The 21965-nt window shown below is 42.0% G+C and overlaps 1 protein-coding gene across 10 annotated transcripts; it reads left to right on the plus strand.

Annotated features, from left to right (window-relative positions):
* Positions 1-1854: 1854 nt before the first annotated feature.
* On the plus strand, positions 1855-21274 carry LOC110508370 (MAU2 chromatid cohesion factor homolog). Of its 10 annotated transcripts, none has more exons than XM_021588848.2 (20): positions 1855-2424; positions 2637-2654; positions 4723-4788; positions 5049-5060; positions 5171-5266; positions 9688-9782; positions 9928-9955; positions 10266-10421; positions 14676-14822; positions 14910-15000; positions 15162-15265; positions 15355-15432; positions 15565-15630; positions 15730-15813; positions 15908-15957; positions 16049-16126; positions 16290-16401; positions 16517-16607; positions 16678-16805; positions 19184-21274. In XM_021588848.2, the coding sequence occupies exons 1-20, from the start codon at positions 2191-2193 to the stop codon at positions 19259-19261; spliced, it is 1812 nt and encodes a 603-aa protein (XP_021444523.1). In that variant the 5' UTR covers positions 1855-2190; the 3' UTR covers positions 19262-21274. The 10 variants fall into 10 exon arrangements, with proteins under 10 accessions (XP_021444523.1, XP_021444522.1, XP_021444525.1 ...); XM_021588847.2 differs by having other exon boundaries at positions 1861-2424; positions 15565-15639; XM_021588852.2 differs by having other exon boundaries at positions 2117-2424; positions 5171-5291; positions 15565-15639.
* The last annotated feature ends 691 nt before the right edge of the window (positions 21275-21965 follow it).

Below are 21965 nucleotides of genomic sequence, written 5' to 3' on the forward strand. Positions count from 1 at the left end.
TCTTTGAGTCTTCTATGAATTTTGCAAGTAACTAAACATGCAACAAATATTGTAATTTACGAAAGCGGGCACACATAGTTATATAAAAAAGTTAATATTATTTATGCAGATTCTAATCAATGTTCACAACAAACAGTGCAAGGTCTTCCTTTATAGTTTAGCAAGTGTGTTAGTGATGGGCTGGAGCAAAAGCCTGCACACCATATAAGCTCTTCTGGACCAGTGTCCTATATAGAGATGAAGTTCATGCATACATATATCATGTATGTATTATCCCTAATCTGATATTGTCCCTGGCCGCTGGGCAACCCCTCGACACCCCCTATCGATCGGCCACAGAGGGGCGCCACTGGTCATTTTAGGACGTTTTGTAACTACGGACACCTGGGAACCCAATGTGAGTCAATGAGAGAGCTCTGCAGAAAACTACGGAGTGGCTGCCCATTGTGACTCGCTTGTGGGCGTGCTGGCAGCATATGGCAGCCTTATCGGTTGTGCGTCAAGAATTCAGTATAGCGAGTTTGTATCAAAGTCTGCTTATTAAATGGGTAAATAGTTACATAGTAATAGGCTCTAAAATGCTCTGGTGACAAACAAACTTTGCTGCCCAGTTTGCAATCGTGCACATGGCTGGGAGAACCTATTGAAGTAAATAAATACATGTCTAAAAATGCATGGTAATAACTACATGTATATACGACTGGCATCCTTGGCACAAAGTTTTATTCTACGCAATACATAGGCTTCATTAATGTCATTCAAACTGTTTTGAGTTTGATACAACTGGCTCTGACAGCTGAGATTCATAGCTAGGTTCTGAACTAACATGTATACTGTAACGACCCTGGGTTTATAAGCGCGGATATCAACTCTGCCGCTCGAACGTGCTTTTGCGGTGGACTTCGGGCTAGAAGGTCGAGGGTTCGAGACCTGCTCCCTGCTGTTTCATTACAATACCAAACGTCTTAGAGTCCATACACAGATCGGCTACATATCCGTAGACATACAGGCAATTTTATCCTCCACTGCACAATAAGCAGGAAATTGGTTTAGCTAGCTATGTTACTTATATCTGCATTGCATGACAAATATCAGCAAGGGCAAGCTTGCAAAATGGTACATGTCATTTGCAGTAAATGCCTTAGCTAGATTATTTATATCCACTGTTTCACAAGACGACAGCCTGGTTTGCTCGTTGTTTCAGGAGTCCCTAAAACATTTAACGACCATAATTACAATTTCAATTTCATACTCATGTCACAACACCCATAAAGCTAGCCTGTTAGTTAGTCAGCTAGCTTGCTAAATCGCAATTTTCGTAAATGAACTTTGACAAGAAAATATGCATAATCGTTTGTCTCTACATTAACTAACATATTCCTCTCAACATGATTCGTTATGACGTTATAATCACATTTGCTTCCATCCTAGTATTGTTGTCAGCCACCTTTGCTGAAGAAAGTCTCCAGCCTTGGGTCGCATAGCGTCACATTCGTCATGGGAACCACTCGATATGATTGGCAATCGCCCAGCCGTCTCCGCCGGTGATTTGCATAACAGTGTATAACAGTGTATATGTTTCATTTGGCCCCATCAACACCTGGTAACCCTGTGCACATATAGGCCCAACTCCGCGGATAATCTCTCCCTCCAGCAGGTGGTGTTTCGCCCATCAAGCAATACGTTTTGTATGACGAGTTTCAACAAAAAAAGAAACGGCTTATTTGCTACATGAGTTTTATTTGATCGAATATAAATTTATTTTGTTACGAGTGTACTGCTGTAGGACACGTGACTCCCAGGAAACAGAAAAAAACACAATCGGAGTTGTCTCGATGGTAATGCATATTCATGACTAGTCGCACAGCGTCTCTGTCCATTGAATAAATGCGGCTGACGTCAACCCGTACCGAATATTTAAAAGGTGTTACAATAATGAGATGTATCCACCAATCCAAAGTCAAAGCCTAAACTGGACAGCCCGCTTTGTGGATAACGACCCCACTATTAGGGCGGAGAGACATGTCATCTTTTTAGTATATCCATCATCTTTGTCAATGACAATTTACCCAATTTAACCACTACATTCACAAGTCAGAGAGCATAACCGATCTTAGATCAGCGCCCTGGAGCAAACTATCGCTGAACAGCGGCAGTCGTGTGATAGCGACTGTTGCTTTTGTTAGCAAAATGGCGACAAGCGGAGAAGCCCCGGAATCTTGGTATCTGGCTCTGCTCGGCTTTGCGGAACATTTTCGCACCTCAAGTCCCCCCAAGATCCGTCTCTGCGTCCACTGTCTGCAGGCGGTGTTCCAGTTTAAGCCGCCGCAGAGGGTCGAAGCCCGAACTCATCTCCAACTGGGCTCGGTACTCTACCACCACACCAAGAACACGGAACTCGCCCGGAGCCACTTGGAGAAAGCGGTGAGCATTCCCTAGGAAACTTCCTGGATATTGTGGAGGGGAAAGTAAAGGCCGCAGTTATGGCAAAGCGGTCTGTGTGTTGCAGATCAGAAAAGTGAACCAACGTTGTTGATTTCATCAGTAAGAATATTACATTAATTGTTAGGACATCAACATTCCATGTACAAAACGGATGATTGAAACTAACTTTCGCACTCTGTTTTCTTCCACAGTGGTTCATATCACAACAAGTATCCTTTTGCATTAGAATGGTTGTGTGTGTGAGTATGCCTCTAACGCAGTAGTTCTCAAACGTCTCCTCGGGGGACGCCCCGGTCGTTCCATTTATTTGATATGTAGAACAGCTAATTCAACTTGTTAATGAATCATCAAACCCTTGACTAGGTGAATCAGGTGAGCTAGTTCAGGCCTACGACAACATAGTGAAACATCTGGCGTTCCCCGAGGAGGGGATAGACTGTTTATATGGTTGTTGTTGTTGTTGTGAGCCACTGAGTCAATAAGCATCGTTGTATAAATACTATCTCAGGGATGTGTAACTCCAGTCCTGGGGGGCCTGACTTATGTCACACTTTTCCCCAGCTAACCCAGCTGACTTCAATAATCAACTAATCATGATTTTCAGTTTAGAATGCAGATAGTTTAATCAACTGTGTTTGCTAGGGATGGGGAAATGATGTCACGCTGTACTTTCGTGGCTCATGTTGCGTAAAATGCTGCCACCACTTCCGCACTGAGTTCTTGAAAAGACAAGGCTGAGAAGCAAGGGACTTTTTGGTGGTTCGAGGCCCGGGGTTTTGAATATGGAGGATGGGGAAGGGAGGTTGATAGGGGTCAAGTACAAGGGGGAAAACCTGATACAAGAGAGGAGGTTGAGAGAGAGAAGTACATACATGGGAAATCATGCTACAGCAGTTCAGAAGGTGGCATTGACAAGAGGAAGATGGGGACAGGGTCAAGGGAACAAGGAAAAACATTGGGGAAAGAGTAGATGGGTGTACAAAAATGGAAACCATACTTTTAGTAGCTCAGAAAGTGAAACTGATGAGTGACATGGAGTTGAAGAGAGCGAGGATAAAGTTTTAAAAAATAAAATGGAGGAGAGGAGCTGCAAGGGTTGGAGGTTGATGTGTCTGTGAAAGAAAATGAATGGTTCCTGCCCAGTGGGAGTGAGATTGTTGGAGAGATCCTTGCCTTCTGGCTGATAACATATGTGGTGTCAGGTTGGAAAAGAGTTTGGTGACCGAGTCAGTGAAAGGAACTTAAAGTTTTATTCTGTCCAGAGGGAACGGGCGCTCGTCACCACGCACCTGGGGACAACCGTGACCTGCTTTGCTCTCTGGGAGTGCGGAGCGTTGAAAGGAGTGATACCTGGTGAAGTGTTAAGGAGGATCAACTGAAATGGAAGATTCCCGGTGTCTGATACCGGCCGTTTAGTGCGTCCCAGGCTCCGTGGAGAGTGTGAAACGGAAGACACTGATGTGAGAAGTGTGCAGTCCGGGCATGAGACAAAGGAATGTGTGGTATCGGTGGAAAAAGGTGTGTGTGTGTAACTGTAGGGGTACCCATGGTGCTGGAGATCAGAAGGGTCCTGTGAGAGAGGGGCAGGTTGAGGTTGCCAGGATCAGAGTATTACAGAAGTTGTCGTATGTTGAGTTAGTGAAGAGAGGAAGATAGGATCCCTTGCCCTGAACCCAAGAGGCCCCCCTTTGAGTAGGCAGACACCAATAGAGAGTGATGGGAATAATGTGCTTCAGAAAGGTTGGTTTCTTCCCTTTCAAAGCTGTGGTTGTCAACTGTAGCGCAGAAATTGAACGTGAATCTCAGAAGATAGATGTGGTGACAACTGCAGAGAAGAATACTCGGGTGTAGATTTTACTGCAGAAGAGTTACAAGGTGTGTTAAACGATAGTGTCCCCTCCTCCAAGGCTATTTGTCTCCACTTTTCCCTGGCCCTTTTCCCCACAAAGTTGAATGAATTCACACTCCAGAAGAGTAGGTGGAAACACAGGGCTACATAGAAATGTAATCTGGCCTCATACTCCAGAAGAGTAGGTGAAAACACATGGCTAAGTAGAAATGTAATCTGGTCTCATACTCCAATATAGTAGGTTGCGGTGTATGCACCTCTCGGTTGCAGTCCGCCAATACATATTTAAAGAGAGGTTTGCTAACCTCTGATCTAACTGGAGAAGTGTTGACCTTGCTTTCAATTATTTATTTTTTAATCTTCATTGATTGTAGTGTTGTTGTGCAGATTGCAGAGAAACATTTTTTTTCCTTTACAAATAATACCAGATCCCTCAGTTTGAAGATGTCAAATTTGAGGCTGCAAGTCTTCTGTCAGAGCTCTATTGCCAACAGGTAAGGGAAGTGTTATCCTTGGCACCCTGTTGCCTTCCTTCACCTTGCACTAGGCCATTTCCTGCATTTAAAAAGTTCTGTTCACATGTTTGTCTTTGCGATTTTATTTGTTCATCCTTTCTGTAGTCATTCAACCTTTTTTCAAGACGATGTCATACTCATGTCAAAATGTCATACTCATTCATTTTACTTTTTGGCTGTTATGTCATCACAAAATAAGCTTGATCAGTAATCCTTGCATTGTCTTTTCCCTCATTGAGCTGCTTTTGCATGTAAGTGAACTCTGAAACTAAGATAAAGTAGCATATGGTAGTTTAGAAAACACTTTTGATTGTAGGTTTTGGTATTGTAGTAAAAGTGATTTTCTCTGGTCTGTTTTTAGAATCTGGTTGACTCTGCAAAGCCCTTGCTGCGGAAGGCCATTCAGATCTCCCAACAGACTCCCTACTGGCACTGCAGATTACTCTTCCAACTGGCGGTACGTCAATCTAACAACTAAACCTGTACGTTTTGAAATAACCTCTATTTAGTTCCTTCAGAAAGTATTCACACCCCTTGACTTATTCCACATTTTGTTGTTACAGCCTGAATTCAAAATGGAATAAAACAAAAAACATTATCACACATCTACACACAACACCCCATAATGACAAAGTAAAAAAAATACAAAAAGTTTTTAAATGCTTGCTAATTTATAGAAAATGAAATGCAGGTCTCACGTTAGAACCACCTTTGGCAGCTATTACAGATGTGAGTCTTTCTGGGTAAGTCTTTAAGAGCTTTGGACACCTGGATTGTATAATATTTGCAAAAATCCTTCAAGCTCTGTCAAGTTGTGTTTTGATCTTAGCTTGACAGCCATTTTCAAGTCTTCCCATAGATTTTCAAGTAGATTTAACTAGGTCACTCAGGAACATTCAATGTCGTCTTAGTAAGCAACTCCTTGTGTTTTAGGTTATTGACCTGCTGAAAGGTGAATTTGTCTCCCAGTGTCTGCTGGAAAGCCGACTGAACCAGATTTTCCTCTAGGATTTTGCCTGTGCTTAGCGCTATTCTGTTTGTTTTTATCCCAGAACACTCGCTTGTCCTTGCCGATGACAAGCATACCCATAACATAATGCAGCCACCACCATGCTTGAAAATCTGAAGTGGTAGTCAGTGATGTCCTATTGGATTTGCCCCAAACATAACGCTTTGTATTCAGGACATGAAGTTAATTTCTTTGCAACATTTTTTTGTCTCTACAGTTTTATACCAAACAAACGCAACATGTAAAGTGTTGGTTTCATGAGCTGAAAAAAATAAGCTTATTGCTCTCAAATTTTGTGCACAATGCTTCCGGTTTAGCAAGTGGCCATCCTTAAGACACAAATGTATGCACCGACGCTGCACAAATGTCAACCTGCTGTCTCCATTCGCTGGGGAAAGGAGACATTGGGTTTGGATAGGAAGGGAAGGGGAGTGACCTTTGGTCGTGTAAAATGTTTTGTCAGTTTTCTCTTATTTTTGCAAATGCTTGGTCTGTTCACACATTTTTCCTTTCAATATTTTAGATGGCTAATAATAGTAATATTGGAAATAGGTAGGCCTAATCCTATAAAGTTTTTTTTATCTTGGAATACTAAGAAGATGCATAATATTGTCAAGGGTCTTCTCCCAGTTGGAAAAAGCTAACAGCAAAGGTAGTATTTTTTTTTACACGACCCATTTACTCATTAAAGATCAGTCAAGGCTACAAAACTCCAGGTTCAGTCAGGTTTTCCACTCAGACTCTAACTCCAACTCCATAGCCGGAGGGGTTGCACTTTTGGTTAGTAAAATCATACATTTCTCTACTGTTATTTCAGACACCATTATTTTTCTCGTATTGAGTATTACTTTATTGATCGTAAGTTACTTCCAAATGTCACCGCTTCTGATTATTTACCCATTGTAATTTCTGACCATGGACCTTTAGCCCTCGACACAGTCCTATCAGGACAAACCCGTACTCCTCTCTGGAGATTTAATTATCTTCTCCTGTCTGATTGTAGACTTCTGTAAAGTTATCTCTACTTCTATTGATCATTTTATTTTTTCAAATCATACAAGCTCAACCTCTCATTCTCTTTTATGGGAATCACTTAAGGCCTTATTTTTCTCATTTAAACAAAACTCAGGAAGCTAAACTAGAAGAACTCTAGAGCCATCCTTCACTTAGACCACTAAAATGCCTTGACGCCTTCTCCAGAGCTGTAAAAGCAATGGTTGAACTTACAATCTGAATTCAATCTCTTGTCCACTACAGATGCAGAACGGTTACTATTGCGTTCACGTGGTACCTAGTATGAACATGGCGACAGGGCAAGTCGTCTGCTCGCACACCAATTTAAAAGGCTGCGCTTCTACCCGTCCGATTCCCCAAATTAAAGATTCCTTTCATAGCTTGATTTCTGATACTACTGGGATCAATGACACCTTCAAATGTTTATTCCTCCCTGGCCTGTATATGTCTACATTTCCATCAGATTCTGCCAATATGACTACATTTCTGTCTTAACTGGAGATGCCCTTGATTCTCCTCTCAGCCTTGAGGTTCATCTATCAAGTTGATGCAGAGCAGTAAGGCTCCAGGGCTGATGGGTTTCCAACTTCTTTAAGAAATTCTATACCAAGTTAGCCCCTTTAATTTTGTCTATGTATAATGAATCACTTTAAAGTGGCTCACTGCCACCTACCCTAACATCCCTTAAAGGGAAAGACCCTACTTCCTGTTCTTCATTTAGGCACCTAAGCCTCAATGTGGATGTAAAGGTGCTAGAGGGGTCTGGGAGTAAGTAGTCTTACCAGGACTCTTATCACAGGAAAAAACAGCCTTTTATAAAGGATTATTTGCTGCTGTTAAAAAAAATCTGGATCATTCCTGCAGTGCTCCAGCAGACAGACTTGCCTTTTCAGTTTAAGCTCTCTTTTCTCAAATACCTTGGAGTGAATGTAACTTGTTCATTTCATTCATTTCATTTCATTCATAACTTGTTCATTTCATTCCCTGCAAACTTTGCTCCCCTGCTTACGCAAATGAAATCTGATTTTCAGAGCTGTGGTAGCTTACCACTGTCACTTATAGGAAGGGTTGATGCTGTAAAAATGAACAGTTTACCAAAATTCCTTTATCGATTTCAATCTACCCCATTTTTTATTTTTTTTTTATTAAGAATTAAAAAATGTTTTTGTTTTTTAAAAGTCAATCAGACTGTTACCACATTTATCTGGGGAGGAAAGGTACCCAGAGTTAGATCTTTACTTCAGAGATGCAAGGTTAGTGGAGGGCTGGCACTGCCCAACTTTTTACACTATTACCAGGCAGCCAACATAATTGCCATTCTGGTTACAAGTTCCAGATACCCCTTGCTGCCACCTAGAGGCACATTCTGGTATTTCTGCTTCTCTTCCTGCTTTACTCTGCTCTTCTCTCCCAGCATCCCCTTCTGGCTATACTGGCAATCCTGTAGTGCTTTCCACATTTAAGATTTGGTACCAGTTTTGACAGCATTTTAAAATTCTCCTCTGCATCTACTATGGGCCTTATTGATAAGAGTCACTTATTCTCTGCTTCCCTAATAGATAATAGCTTTCCTTTTCCAGTGAGAGAGCATTAAGTCCTTCCAAGGCTTTTAAATGTAAATGACATTGTTCTAGTTTTCCCAACCTGGCCTCTAAATACTCTTTGCCTCCATCTCACTTTTTCCGTTACCATCAAATTAGGCATTGTGTCTCCTCCCAATTTTCTGGCTTCCCTGCTCCACCCCCTTGCCAACCCTGGGATGGCTTATTGCCTCTATTACCTCGACAGAGAGCAGTCATTTCTCAGATGTATCTGTGTATTATGTAATTGGACAAACACACCACCAACAACTAAATCTGCTTGGGTACGGGAAATGGTTGTTGAATTTACACAGCAGTGGTGGGATGAAGCTATTGATAGAGTAGAGCTCCACTACATCTTGTGCTCGGCCTCATACAATTTTAAGGTTTTACATAGAGTGCATCCATCCACCTGACAGGTGTGGCACATCAAGAAGCTGATTAAACAGCATGATCATTACTCAGGTGTACCTTGTGCTGGGGACAATAAAAGGCCGCTCTAAAATGTACAGTTTAATCACACAACACAATGCTACAGATGTCTGAAGTTTTGAGAGCGTGTGCAATTGGCATGCTGACTGCATGAGCTGCAGAGCTGCTGTAAAACAGTTTTTCTTTCAGTATACTCTAGTGCCTTATTGCAAACAGGATGCATGTTTTGGATTTTTTTCTTCTGTCATTTAGCTTAGTATTGTGGAGTAACTACAATGTTGTTGATCCATCCTCAGTTTTCTCCTATCACAACCGTTAAAATCACCAAAATCACTCATAGTGAAGTCCCTGAGCGGTTTCTTTCCTCTCCGGCAACTGCGTTAGGAAGGACGCCTGTATTTTTATAGTGACTGGGTGTATTGACACACCATCCAAAGTGTAATGAATAACTTCACCATGCTCAAAGGGATATTCAATGTCTTAATATTTCTACCAATAGGTTCCTTTCTTTGCACGGCATTGGGAACCTCCTGGTCTTTGGTTGAATCTTTTTGAAATTCACTGCTCGACTGAGGGACCTTACAGATAATTGCATGTGCGGGGTACAGAGATGAGGTAGTCATTCAAAAAAAATCATGTTAAACATTGTACACAGTGAGTCCATGTGACTGAACATGTTTAGGCTTGCCATAACAATGTAAATGGAACCCATTTTAAGTTCATGCTGTAACACAACTAAATGTGGAACATGTAAAGGGGTGTGAATACTTTCTGAAGGAACTGTACTTTTATATATTGATCATTAGTTACTTTGCTCAATGGTCCTGTTTTTCTTCCCCTCAGCAACTGCACACGCTGGAGAAGGATCTAGTGTCAGCCTGTGACCTCCTGGGGGTCGGGGCAGAGTATGCCCGGGTAGTGGGCTCCGAGTACACCAGGTAGTGTATCATGGTACAACATAAGTTGAACCATTTTGAGCAGTTTTCGTCACGCCCGTACATTGTCAAGGTGTTTTACTGCTCTGATGACTAGTAGTCTGGTTATACGATGTTACTGAACCTTGTTTTCTATCCTCCCGCACAGAGCCCTCTTTCTTTTGAGCAAAGGAATGGTAAGTTGAAAAACATACTGATCATCTCAAGATTCTTTCATGATGATGAATTCAAATTAAGTAATGATCATTTTTCTAACGTAAATTCAATATTAAATTCTGCTGGAGGCACTTGGACCATTGCTTCCTGAACTGTTTTAATGAAAGTCTCGATGCCCACCTAATAAACAAAACAAATGTTATTTTGTGCTGTTTAATTAAAGGGATAGTCCACCCCTATCCACTAATTCCTAAGATTAACAGTGTTAAATAACACAATGTTCCTTTTTTTTAAGGAAAGTGAAATGTCACCCTGTGTGTTTGTCTAAAGCTGCTGCTGATGGAGAGGAAGCTGGGGGAGGTGCACCCCCTGTTGACTCTGTGTGGGACCATCGTGGAGAACTGGCAGGGAAACCCCATCCAGAAGGAGTCCCTCAGGGTGTTCTTCCTGGTTCTGCAGGTCACACACTACCTGGACGCTGGACAGGTACAGAATCAGTATCGCCTTCTATTCGCCAAGAGCATTTACACATACAGGATAGACTCTATATCACACACACAGTTGAAGTCAGAAGTTTACATACACCTTAGCCAAATACATTTACACTCAGTTTTTCACAATTCCTGACATTTAATCCTGGTAAAAATTTGCTGTCATAGGTCAGTTAGGATCACCACTATTTTCAGAATGGTGAAATGTCAGAATAATTTTAAAGAGAATGATTTATTTCAGCTTGTATTTCATCACATTCCCAGTGGGTCAGAAGTTTACTTACTAATTCAGTGTATTTGGTAGCATTGCCTTTAAATTGTTTATCTTGGGTCAAATGTTTCGGTAGCCTTCCACAAGCTTCCCACAATAAGTTTGGTGAATTTTGGCCCATTCCTCCTGACAGAGCTGGTGTGACTGAGTCAGGTTTGTAGTCCTCCTTGCTCATGCATGCCTTTTCAGTTCTGCACATACATTTTGTATAGGATCGAGGTCAGGGCTTTGTGATGGCCACTCCAATACCTTGACTTTGTTGTCCTTAAGCCATTTTGCCACAACTTTGGAAGTATGCTTGTGGTCATTGTCCATTTGAAAGACCCATTTGTGACCAATCTTTAACTGATGTCTTGAGTTGTTTCTTCAATATATCCACATAATTTTATTTCCTCATGATGCCATAAATTTTGTGAACTGCACCAGTCCCTCCTGCAGAAAAGCACCCCCACAACATGATGCTGCCACCCCCGTGCTTTAAATAAGCATGCCCCATTCAAGAAATTTAGAACCAGGAACAGATATAGCCCTTGGTTCTCTCCTGACCTGACTGCCCTTAACCAACACAAAAACATCCTGTGGCGTTCTGCATTAGCATCGAACTGCCCCCGTGATATGCAACTTTTCAGGGAAGCTAGAAACCAATATACACAGGCAGTTAGAAAAGCCAGTGCTAGCTTTTTCAAGCAGAAATTTGCTTCCTGCAACACAAACTCAAAAAGGTTCTGGGACACTGTAAAGTCCAAGGAGAATAAGAACACCTCCTCCCAGCTGCCCACTGCACTGAAGATAGGAAACACTGTCACCACTGATAAATTCACTATAATTGAGAATTTCAATAAGCATTTTTCTATGGCTGGCCATGCTTTCCACCTGGCTACCCCTACCCCAGTCAACAGCATTGCACCCCCCCACAGCAACTCACCCAAGCCTTCCCTATTTTTCCTTCTCCCAAATCCAGTCAGCTGATGTTCTGAAAGAGCTGCAAAATCTGGACCCCTACAAATCAGCCGGGCTAGACAATCTGGACCTTTTCTTTCTAAAATTATCTGCCGAAATTGTTGCCACCCCTATTACTAGCTTGTTCAACCTCTCTTTCGTGTCGTCTGAGATTCCCAAAGATTGGAAAGCGGGGATACTCTTGACCCAAACTGCTACAGACCTATATCTATCCTACCCTGCCTTTCTAAGGCCTTCGAAAGCCAAGTCAACAAACAGATTACCGACCATTTCGAATTCCACCATACCTTCTCTGCTATGCAATCTGGTTTCAGAGCTGGTCATGGGTGCACCTCAGCCACGCTCAAGGTCCTAAACGATATCTTATAACCACCATCGATAAGAAACAATACTGGCCAAGGCTTATGACTCTGTCAATCACCACATCCTCATCGACAGACTTATAATTGCCTTCGTTTCTCAAATGATTGCCTCGCCTGGTTCACCAACTACTTCTCTGATAGAGTTCAGTGTGTCAAATCGGAGGGTCTGTTGTCCGGGCCTCTGGCAGTTTCTATGGGGGTGCCACAGGGTTCAATTCTTGGATCAACTCTCTTCTCTGTATATATCAATGATGTCGCTCTTGTTGCTGGTGAGTCTCTGATCCACCTCTACACAGACGACACCATTCTGTATACTTCTGGCCCTTCTTTGGACACTGTGTAAACAACCCTCCAGGCGAGCTTCAATGGCATACAACTCTCCTTCCGTGGCCTCACTACTCTGGACGACTCTGACTTAGAATATGTGGACAACTACAAATACCTAGGTGTCTGGACTGTAAACTCCTTCCAGACTCACATCAAACATATCCAATCCAAAGTTAAATCTAGAATTGGCACCCTATTTCGCAACAAAGCATCCTTCACTCATGCTGCCAAACATACCCTTGCATAACTGACCATCCTACCAATCCTCGACTTCGGTGATGTAATTTACAAAATAGCCTCTAATACCCTACTCAATAAATTGGATGCAGTCTATCACAGTGCCATCCGTTTTGTCACCAAAGCCCATATACTACCTGCCACTGCGACCTGTATGCTCTCGTTGGCTGGCCCTCGCTTCATACTTGTCGCCAATCCCACTGGCTCCATGTCATCTACAAGACCCTGCTAGGTAATGTCCCCCCCTTATCTCAGTTCGCTGGTCACCATAGCAGCACCCACCTGTAGCACGCACTCCAGCAGGCATATCTCTCTGGTCACCCCCAAAACCAATTCTTCCTTTGGCCACCTCTCCTTCCAGTTCTCTGCTGCCAATGACTGGAACGAACTACAAAAATCTCAAACTGGAAACGCTTATCTCCCTCAATAGCTTTTAGCACCAGCTGTCAGAGCAGCTCACTGATTACTGCACCTGTACATAGCCCATCTATAATTTAGCCCAAACAACTACCTCTCCCCCTACTGTATTTATTTATTTTGCTCCTTTGCACCCCATTATTTCTCTCTACTTTGCACATTCTTCCACTGCAAATCTACCATTCCAGTGTTTTACTTGCTATATTGTATTTACTTTGCCACCATGGCCTTTTTTTTGCCTTTACCTCACTTATCTCACCTCACTTGCTCACATCGTATATAGACTTATTGTTCTACTATATTATTGACTGTGTTTGTTTTTACTCCATGTGTATCTCTGTGTTGTATGTGTCGAACTGCTTCGCTTTATCCTGGCCAGGTCGCAATTGTAAATGAGAACTTGTTCTCAACTTGCCTACCTGGTTAAATAAAGGTGAAATTAAAAAAATGGTTGGGATGGTGTTCTTCAGGTTGCAAGCCTCCCACATTTTCCTACAATGTTGGACATCATGGTCAAACAGTTCTATTTTTGTTTCATCAGACCAGAGGATATTCCTCCAAAAAAGTACGATCTTTGTCCCCATGTGCAGTTGCAAACCGTAGTCTGCTTTTTTATGGCGGTTTTGGAGCAGTGTCTTCTTCCTTACTGAGCGGCCATTCAGGTTATGTCGATATAGGACTCGTTTAACTGTGGATATATATACTTTTGTACCAGCATCTTCACAAGGTCCTTTGCTGTTGTTCTTGGATTGATTTGCACTTTTCACACCGAAGTATGTTCATCTCTAAGAGAAAGAACACATCTCCTTCCTGAGCGGTATGATAGCTGCGTGGTCCCATGGTGTTTATACTTGCGTACTATTGTTTGTACAGATGAACGTTGTACCTTCAGGCTTTTGGAAATTGCTCCCAAAGATGAACCAGACTTGTGGAGGTCTACAAAAAAATGTTTAGGTCTTGGCTGATTTTTGATTTTCCCATGATTTCAAGCAAAGAGGCACTGAGTTTGAAGGTAGGCCTTGAAATACATCCACAGGTACACCTCCAATTGACTCAAATGATGTCAATTAGCCTATCAGAAGCTTCTAAAGCCATGATGACATTTTTTTTAAATTTTCCAAGCTGTTTAAAGGCACAGTCAACTTAGTCTGTAATCTTCTGACCCACTGGAATTGTGATACAGTGAAATAATCTGTCTGTAAACAATTGTTGGAAAAATTACTTGTGTCATGCACAAAGTAGATGTCCTAACCGACTTGCCAAAACTATAGTTTGTTATCAAAAAATGTGTGTTGTGGTTGAAAAACGAGTTTTAATTAACTCCAACCTAAGCGTATGTAAACTTCCGACTTCAACTGTGTGTGTGTGTATATCTATATCAGGAATTCACACGCTCTAGGTACAGTAGCTATATACACTTAACAGACAGGGTATGGCCTGAGTAATCATCGCAAAGGCCTGCTTTCTGTATTTGAGTGTGGTCACTAGTCACAAAATATAAGGGCCTGTTATTGAAACCTGTTTGAAATGGGACTTAATCAACACGACAGGAATTGTGAGCAATAAGCACACAGAGATTAAGTTATAATACAACGCTCAGGCATTATTTCATATGTAGCCCCACTTGTAAAGGCACATAACAGATGTGATGAATACATTGTATTTGGGCTGATAGGTGAAGAGTGTGAAGCCGTGTCTGAAGCAGCTGCAGCAGTGCATCCAGACCATCTCTACACTCCACGACGATGAGATCCTACCCAGTAACCCTGCCGACCTGTTCCACTGGCTGCCCAAGGAGCACATGTGTGTCCTCGTCTACCTGGTGGGATACAGACACTGCACATGACGTTTGACCTCTATGGGTCATATTGTTGTCACTACATATGTTAAAGGGGACTTTCTCCCACAGGTGACAGTCATGCACTCCATGCAAGCAGGCTACCTGGAGAAGGCCCAGAAATACACAGACAAAGCTCTCATGCAGCTGGAAAAGCTCAAAAGTAAGTCCTGGGAATCCTCACCTATAGAGGTAATTTAATAGGATCTTTGTGGTCCTCTGAACCATACCGTCTCTCAACAGCTCCCAGTGCTTTTTTTCATTCAGCAGCAGTAGTAGTATTCATGTGTTTGTTGTTATTGATTGTATTGTTGTGTTTTCTAGTGCTGGACTCCAGCCCCATCCTCTCCACGTTCCAAGTCATCCTACTGGAGCACATCATCATGTGTCGACTCGTCACTGGTCACAAGGCCACGGCACTGCAGGAGGTATGGAACTAACATTCATTCATGTATACAGAGCGCTAGACTGAAGCGCACGTGACCTGCTTGATTTTTCATCTTCCCCCTATTCTCAGATCTCTCAGGTGTGTCAGCTGTGCGCTCAGTCCCCAAGGTTGTTCACCAACCACGCATCCCAGCTACACACCCTGCTAGTGAGTATCAGTCATTTCTCAAGCCTTTTAATGTGATTTCTTGTATCTATACGTTATAAATGGTAGTCATTGTGTCCTGTTTTTCTGTGTTGTGCCAATCACATCCCTTATCATGCTTGTGGTCTGTTCCAGGGTCTGTACTGCATCTCCGTGAACTGCATGGATAACGCAGAGGCGCAGTTCACTGCTGCCCTGCGGGTGAGTGACGTGAGTGTGTCTAAGATACCTATTGGCAACATTTAGTAACCTCTTATATTTCTTGGTGTGTTTACTGAAATACTTGTTTCACTCTTCCAGCTGACGACGCATCAGGAGCTGTGGGCGTTCATCGTGACCAACTTGGCCAGCGTCTACATTAGGGAAGGCAACAGGCACCAGGAGGTCAGAGGGCATCAGCTGCATTCAGAATCGCATGGTTGTAGGGATGAATGGCACTTCTTGACTTGGGTCTAATGTCCCTTTTTTGTTATAACAGCTTTATAGCCTGTTGGAGAGGATAAACCCAGATCACAACTTCCCTGTCAGGTAAGAGAATGTGTTTATGTATTTTGGCAGCTCCAAGTGCAATCTTGCCATGTTTGAGTCTAAATGGACCTCTCTACCCCTCCTGTTCCAGCTCTCATTGTCTGCGAGCAGCAGCTTTCTACATCCGTGGACTGCTCTCCTTCTTCCAGGGACGATACAATGAGGCCAAGTAAGTTCACCTATGACTCTCCAGACATTGTAGCAACAATTTGTTTATGTTTCCAATACATGACATACAAATAATACCTTTGAATACTTGCTCAGTTGGGAAGAAAGCCTAAGAGCACAACTGTGAAGCCTAAACAAATGTGCGTACGACTGTGTCCCATTAGGCGGTTCCTGAGGGAGACTCTGAAGATGTCCAATGCTGAAGACCTGAATCGTCTGACCGCATGCTCTCTGGTCCTATTGGGCCATATCTTCTATGTGCTGGGGAACCACCGGGTGAGATCACAGGGCACTCCAGGGTTTTCTAGCAGTGTTTCCCAGACCACATAAGAGCAATGCTAGGAGGTGTGATTGAATCTGAACCATGCATTTGGTGCTGTGTTTCCTCCAGGAGAGCAACAACATGGTTGTTCCAGCTATGCAGTTGGCCAGCAAGATCCCCGACATGTCAGTCCAGCTCTGGTCCTCAGCTCTGCTCAAGGGTAAGATGACGTGTGTGTGTGTGTGTGTGTGTGTGTGTGGTACTGACTGGGACTGTTTTCCTCCCTGTAGATCTAAACAAGGCGTGTGGGAACACGATAGATGCCCACGAGGCAGCTCAGATGCACCAGAACTTCTCCCAGCAGCTCCTGCAGGACCACATCGCTGCCTGCAGTCTCCCTGAGCACAACCTCATCAGTGTAAGGATCCATCAATCAGGCTATCAATATGTATATAATTCATGCACAGCCTTCTAAAGCATAACTTCATTAGAACTCATCAGTCAATATCAGTTAGTCATCATACGTCAATATTTTTGTACTGCACCATGGTGAATATTTATCCACCCAAAATGTCCAACATCTACACTACTGGTCAAAAGTTTTACAACACCTACTCATTCAAGGGTTTTTCTTTATTTTGATTATTTTCTACATTGTAGAATAATAGTGAAGACATCAAAACTATGAAATACTACATGATTCCATATGTGTTAACCACAGTGTGTTAAACAAATCAAAATATATTTGAGATTCTTCAAACATCCACCCTTTGCCTTGATGACAGTTAGATAGCGCTTGATGGTTTTTGAGACTGCACTTGAAGGTACTTTCAATGTTCTTGAAATGTTCCGTATTGACTGCCCTTCATGTCTTAAAGTAATGATGGACTGTTTCTCTTTTCTTATTTGAGCTGCCATAATGTGGACTTGGTCTTTTACCAAATAGGGCTATCTTCTGTATACTAACCTTACCTTGTCACAACACAACTGATTGGCTCAAACGCATTAAGAATGAAATTCCACAAATAAACATTTAAAACCTCTTATGGCTGAGATCCCGTTAACAGGATCGACTTAACAGCCAGTGAAATTGCAGGGCGCCAAATTCAAACAAATCTAATAATTACAATTCCTCAAACATACAAGTATTATACACCATTTTAAAGATAAACTTGTTGATAATCCCACCACAGTGTCCGATTTCAAAAAGGCTTTACGACGAAAGCACACCATGCGATTGTTAGGTCTGCACCTAGTCACAGAAAAACACAGCCATTTTTCCAGCCAAAGAGAGGAGTCACAAAGCAGAAAGAGAGAAAATGAATCACTAACCTTTGATCTTCATCAGATGACACTCATAGGACTTTGTTACACAATACATGTATGTTTTGTTTGATAAAGTTAATATTTATATCCAAAAATCTCAGTTTATATTGGCACGTTATGTTCAGTAATGTTTTGCTTCCAAAACATCCGGTGATTTTGCAGAGAGCCACATCAATTTACAGAATTACTCATAATAAACATTGCTAAAAGATACAAGTGTTATGCATGGAACTTTAGATACACTTCTTCTTAATGCAACCGCTGTGTCAGATTGCAAAAAAACTTTACGGAAAAAGCAAACCATGCAATAATCTGAGTACAGCGCTCAGGCATCAAAACAAGCCATACAGATACCCGCCATGTTGTGGAGTCAACAAAGTCAGAAATAGCATTATAAATATTGACTTTGCTCTTCATCAGAATGCACTCCCAGGAATCCCAGTTCCACAGTAAATGTTTGTTTTGTTCAATGAAGTCCATTTATGTCTAAATACCTCCTTTTTGTTTGCGTTTAGTTCACAAATCCAAATTCATGAGGGGCGAGCACTAGGTCCAGACAAAGTCAAAAAGTTCCGTTACAGTTCGTAGAAACATGTCAAATGATGTATAGAATCAATCTTTAGGGTGTTTTAAACGTAAATCTTCAATAATGTTCCAACAGGACAATTCCTTTGTATTTAGAAATGCAAAATGGAACGCAGCTCGCTCTCACGGCCGCGCGCATGACTTGGCTCAAGGCCTTCCCACCTCTTACTCAATCAGCTCTTATTCTCTCCTTCACAGTAGAAGCCTGAAACAAGGTTCTAATGACTGACATCTAGTGGAAGCCTTAGGAAGTGCAAGTGTAAACTTGGTCCAATATCTTGGATAGGCAAAGAGTTGAACTACAAACCTCAGATTTCCCACTTCCTGGTTGGATTTTGTCTCAGGTTTTTGCCTGCCATATGAGTTCTGTTATACTCAGACACCATTCAAACAGTTTTAGAAACTTCAGAGTGTTTTCTATCCAAATCTACTAATAATATGCATATCTTAGCTTCTGGGCCTGAGTAGCAGGCAGTTTACTCTGGGCACCTTATTCACCCAAGCTACTCAATACCGCCCCCCCAGCCATAAGAAGTTTTAACAAGTCACCCCTGTTAATTGAAATGCATTCCAGGTGACTACCTCATGAAACTGGTTGAGAGAATGCCAAGAGTGTGCAAAGCTGTCAAGGCAAAGGGTGGCTACTTTGAAGAATCTCAAATATAAACTCTATTTTGATTTAACACTTTTTTTGGGTTACTACATGATTCCATAAGTGTTACTTCATAGTTTTGATGTATTCATTATTATTATTGTACAATGTAGAACATAGTAAAAATAAAAACCCTTAAATGAGTAGTTCTAAAACTTTTGACTAGTAATGTACATGCACAGCTAGAGGAATTAATGTGAGACGGTGAGCTGATGGACTGAATGTTGTTGCAGTGGACGGATGGACCACCTCCAGTGGGCCAGTTTCAGGCACAGAACGGACCCACTACCAGCCTGGCCAGCCTGCTCTGAGCACCACCACGCCATGACCGGCTGAGAGGGGAAGGGACCGGCTGAGAGGGGAAGGGACCGGCTGAGAGGGGAAGGGACCGGCTGAGAGGGGAAGGGACCGGCTGAGAGGGGAAGGGACCGGCTGAGAGGGGAAGGGACCGGTAGGAGGATAGAAGTGAAGGGAAAGAAAAGAAGAGGGAGACTCGTAATGCTGCTGATCTGCATACAGCCGGTCTGTTTGAACATTGTTGTTACCATGCCAACGAGAAGCGCTAACTAATGCTGAAATGGAATACTACAGAGAGAGAGAACCTCAGACTGCCACCGGACATTTAATGAAAGTAGAGTACCTTGTAGAGTTGAAACCTCACATCTAATCTTTATTTTTTCTCAAGTTTTTACTGATATCCACATGGCAGTCAAAGCTAGCTTTTTGGTCTAGCCGGTGGTGTGTATGGTTGACTTTGAATTGCTGACAACAAGGGTTCCGTAGAAGGTTTTTACACACAGAGAGAAAAGACACCGCCCCTACCCCAAGTTCAAAGCAGAACAATAAACCAGTGAGAAGACAGTCACTGGAGCGAGAGAACTTTAAAAAATGGTTAGGTCCTACACAACAGTCCTAGTGGGCAATAAAGGCATTGGATTGGGTGAATATTTTAGTCGTTTTTATTATTATTTTATTAGTTTTTACTCAACTTTTTAATGGCAGCGGTGTTGGCACCCCCCTTTTTTCGCATCTAAAAAGTTTTGTCCGCCTGAACTCTCCTACAGTACCCATTGCAGCCAGAGGGGGGCACTGCAGTCATATTTGAGAAACCTGTTGGTGAAATGGCAAAGGACACTTTTTTTTTAGTTGTATTTTATGAAACCGTTTTTAAATGGTGATAGGTTTTTCAAGAATACCACAATTCTTATTCACTGTGTAATTATGTGACAGTCACTTTTTTCTTTGGTGTTTCACAATGCTGATTCTTATTTTCCAGACTTACAAACCATTTTGCAATGACACCTATGTGTTGTAAATATTAACCATTTATTTTACCAAATGAATCATTTATTAGATTTTGTAAAGTTTAACTATTTATATACCAGGTTTGACAATATATTAGTTTCACTTTTCTTTCTTTATGCAGATATGTTTTTGTAATATGGCATGTAAACATTTAGACTTTTTCCCCGTTGTGCATTTTGCTGTTTCTTATGAATTATTGAAACATGTAGAAGCTAGGTTTGGTCAGTTGTGGAGCAAACTGCTCGAGCTACGACAGCCTTATCAAGTCTTTCATACTGTGGGGTTATTATGGGTTGGTTATTTTCTTTGCTGGTATTGTTTTAAATAATTCAACACGTTATCAAGAAAAGTCTCAAATAGAATTGCTAAAAGGAAATTGAGTTATTTTGCATTGATTTAAAAAAAAAAATGTTTAAATGCTGATCTGAACACTCCAACATACAAACGTTACCTTCAACTTTTCTTTTGAGACCAAATAAATAGGCTATTACAGAGCATTGGTCCTGATTTGATTTGAGACAACAGATCATCTAACCGCTCTGTTCAACTCATGTAACAGACACCTTGACCCCAATCCTATGAGAATTGGCTTTACACAACACTTAAAATGCTCATTTTCACATTTTTGCTTGAGGGCACATTTATGCCCACAATGTAGGCTGTAAGAGATGTGTGGAAATGGCTGAAGGCCAGGCAATGGTGCTTTGAAAGGAATTATTATTAAGAACATTGTTTCTGCATTGGAAATGTCTCTTCCCCTCTATACCCCTTCCTGAGAGAACGGTAAAACCAAAAGTCTAATTGTGTGTAGTAACCAAGGTTTGAATTACACGTTTAAAAAAGTTGGCCAGACCAATCTTCACATTCTTAACCATTTGAGGTTTCCATGTTAATATTGTGAAGCTTATGGGAGAGCCCAGCCCTTCAATGGTCTTGATTTTTGTCCTCCAGACATTGATCAAACCTAAATGAATAATGATGTGAACAGAAATAAATTTATAGAAGTCCCAGTGGCCCTGTCCCAGTGTGGCGTGCGATCTGTATCTGAGGTTGTACACATAATTCTACTTCTTATTCCATATGAAACTAGTCTAACCTTGACTCAGGTCCTTCATTCCTCAACCTCTTTCACAAAATGCAAGTTTCTCCCTCAGACCTTCTCCAATGTGTTTTGAGAAGGTAGAATCAATGACTCAAGGAAAGACATGAGCTTTATTCAATGGTTGCTACCACAGGGAAGTTGGTAGAAGTCCATATTATCATCCCCTAATGGATTGGGCATTGGTCCAGTAAGCGGCGGCGAAAGGTTGCTGGTTCGAATACCCGAGCCGTCAAGGTGAAAAATCTGTCGGTGTCCTTGAGTGAGGCACTTAACTCTAATTTGCTCCAGTGACAACATACTACTATGGCTAGGGTTGTGGTGGCATACACTGATCCTACATATGTAGTTAGAGGCGTCTTCTACCTCGAGCGGACATGAGCCAGTTACTGAGAACGGTCCTTCAGAGACTTGTCACATAATTCTCTTTATGTCTGACTTGCCGAGACACTGACACCACAGTGGAAGGTAGAAAGTGCACTTAACCGCAGGTCTAGGATCTGACTACCCCTGATCTAAATCTTAACTGTTAGGGAGATGACAAGACATGAATGAGACAATGTCTGCAGTAGTCTTCTATAGTAATATTCTACTCTTTGCTCCTAGCCCTC

The sequence above is a fragment of the Oncorhynchus mykiss genome, chromosome 28, assembly GCF_013265735.2.
Source record: "Oncorhynchus mykiss isolate Arlee chromosome 28, USDA_OmykA_1.1, whole genome shotgun sequence".
Lineage (NCBI taxonomy): Eukaryota > Metazoa > Chordata > Actinopteri > Salmoniformes > Salmonidae > Oncorhynchus > Oncorhynchus mykiss.

What these genes read in the sequence shown, in the direction of transcription:
- LOC110508370 (XM_021588847.2), top strand. Translation starts at nt 2,191, where the DNA reads ATGGCGACAAGCGGAGAAGCCCCGGAATCTTGGTATCTGGCTCTGCTC. An exon ending in GGACGATACAATGAGGCCAA is followed by an intron (nt 16,127 to 16,289) that starts GTAAGTTCACCT and finishes GTGTCCCATTAG; the next exon opens with GCGGTTCCTGAGGGAGACTC. An exon ending in ATGTGCTGGGGAACCACCGG is followed by an intron (nt 16,402 to 16,516) that starts GTGAGATCACAG and finishes TGTTTCCTCCAG; the next exon opens with GAGAGCAACAACATGGTTGT.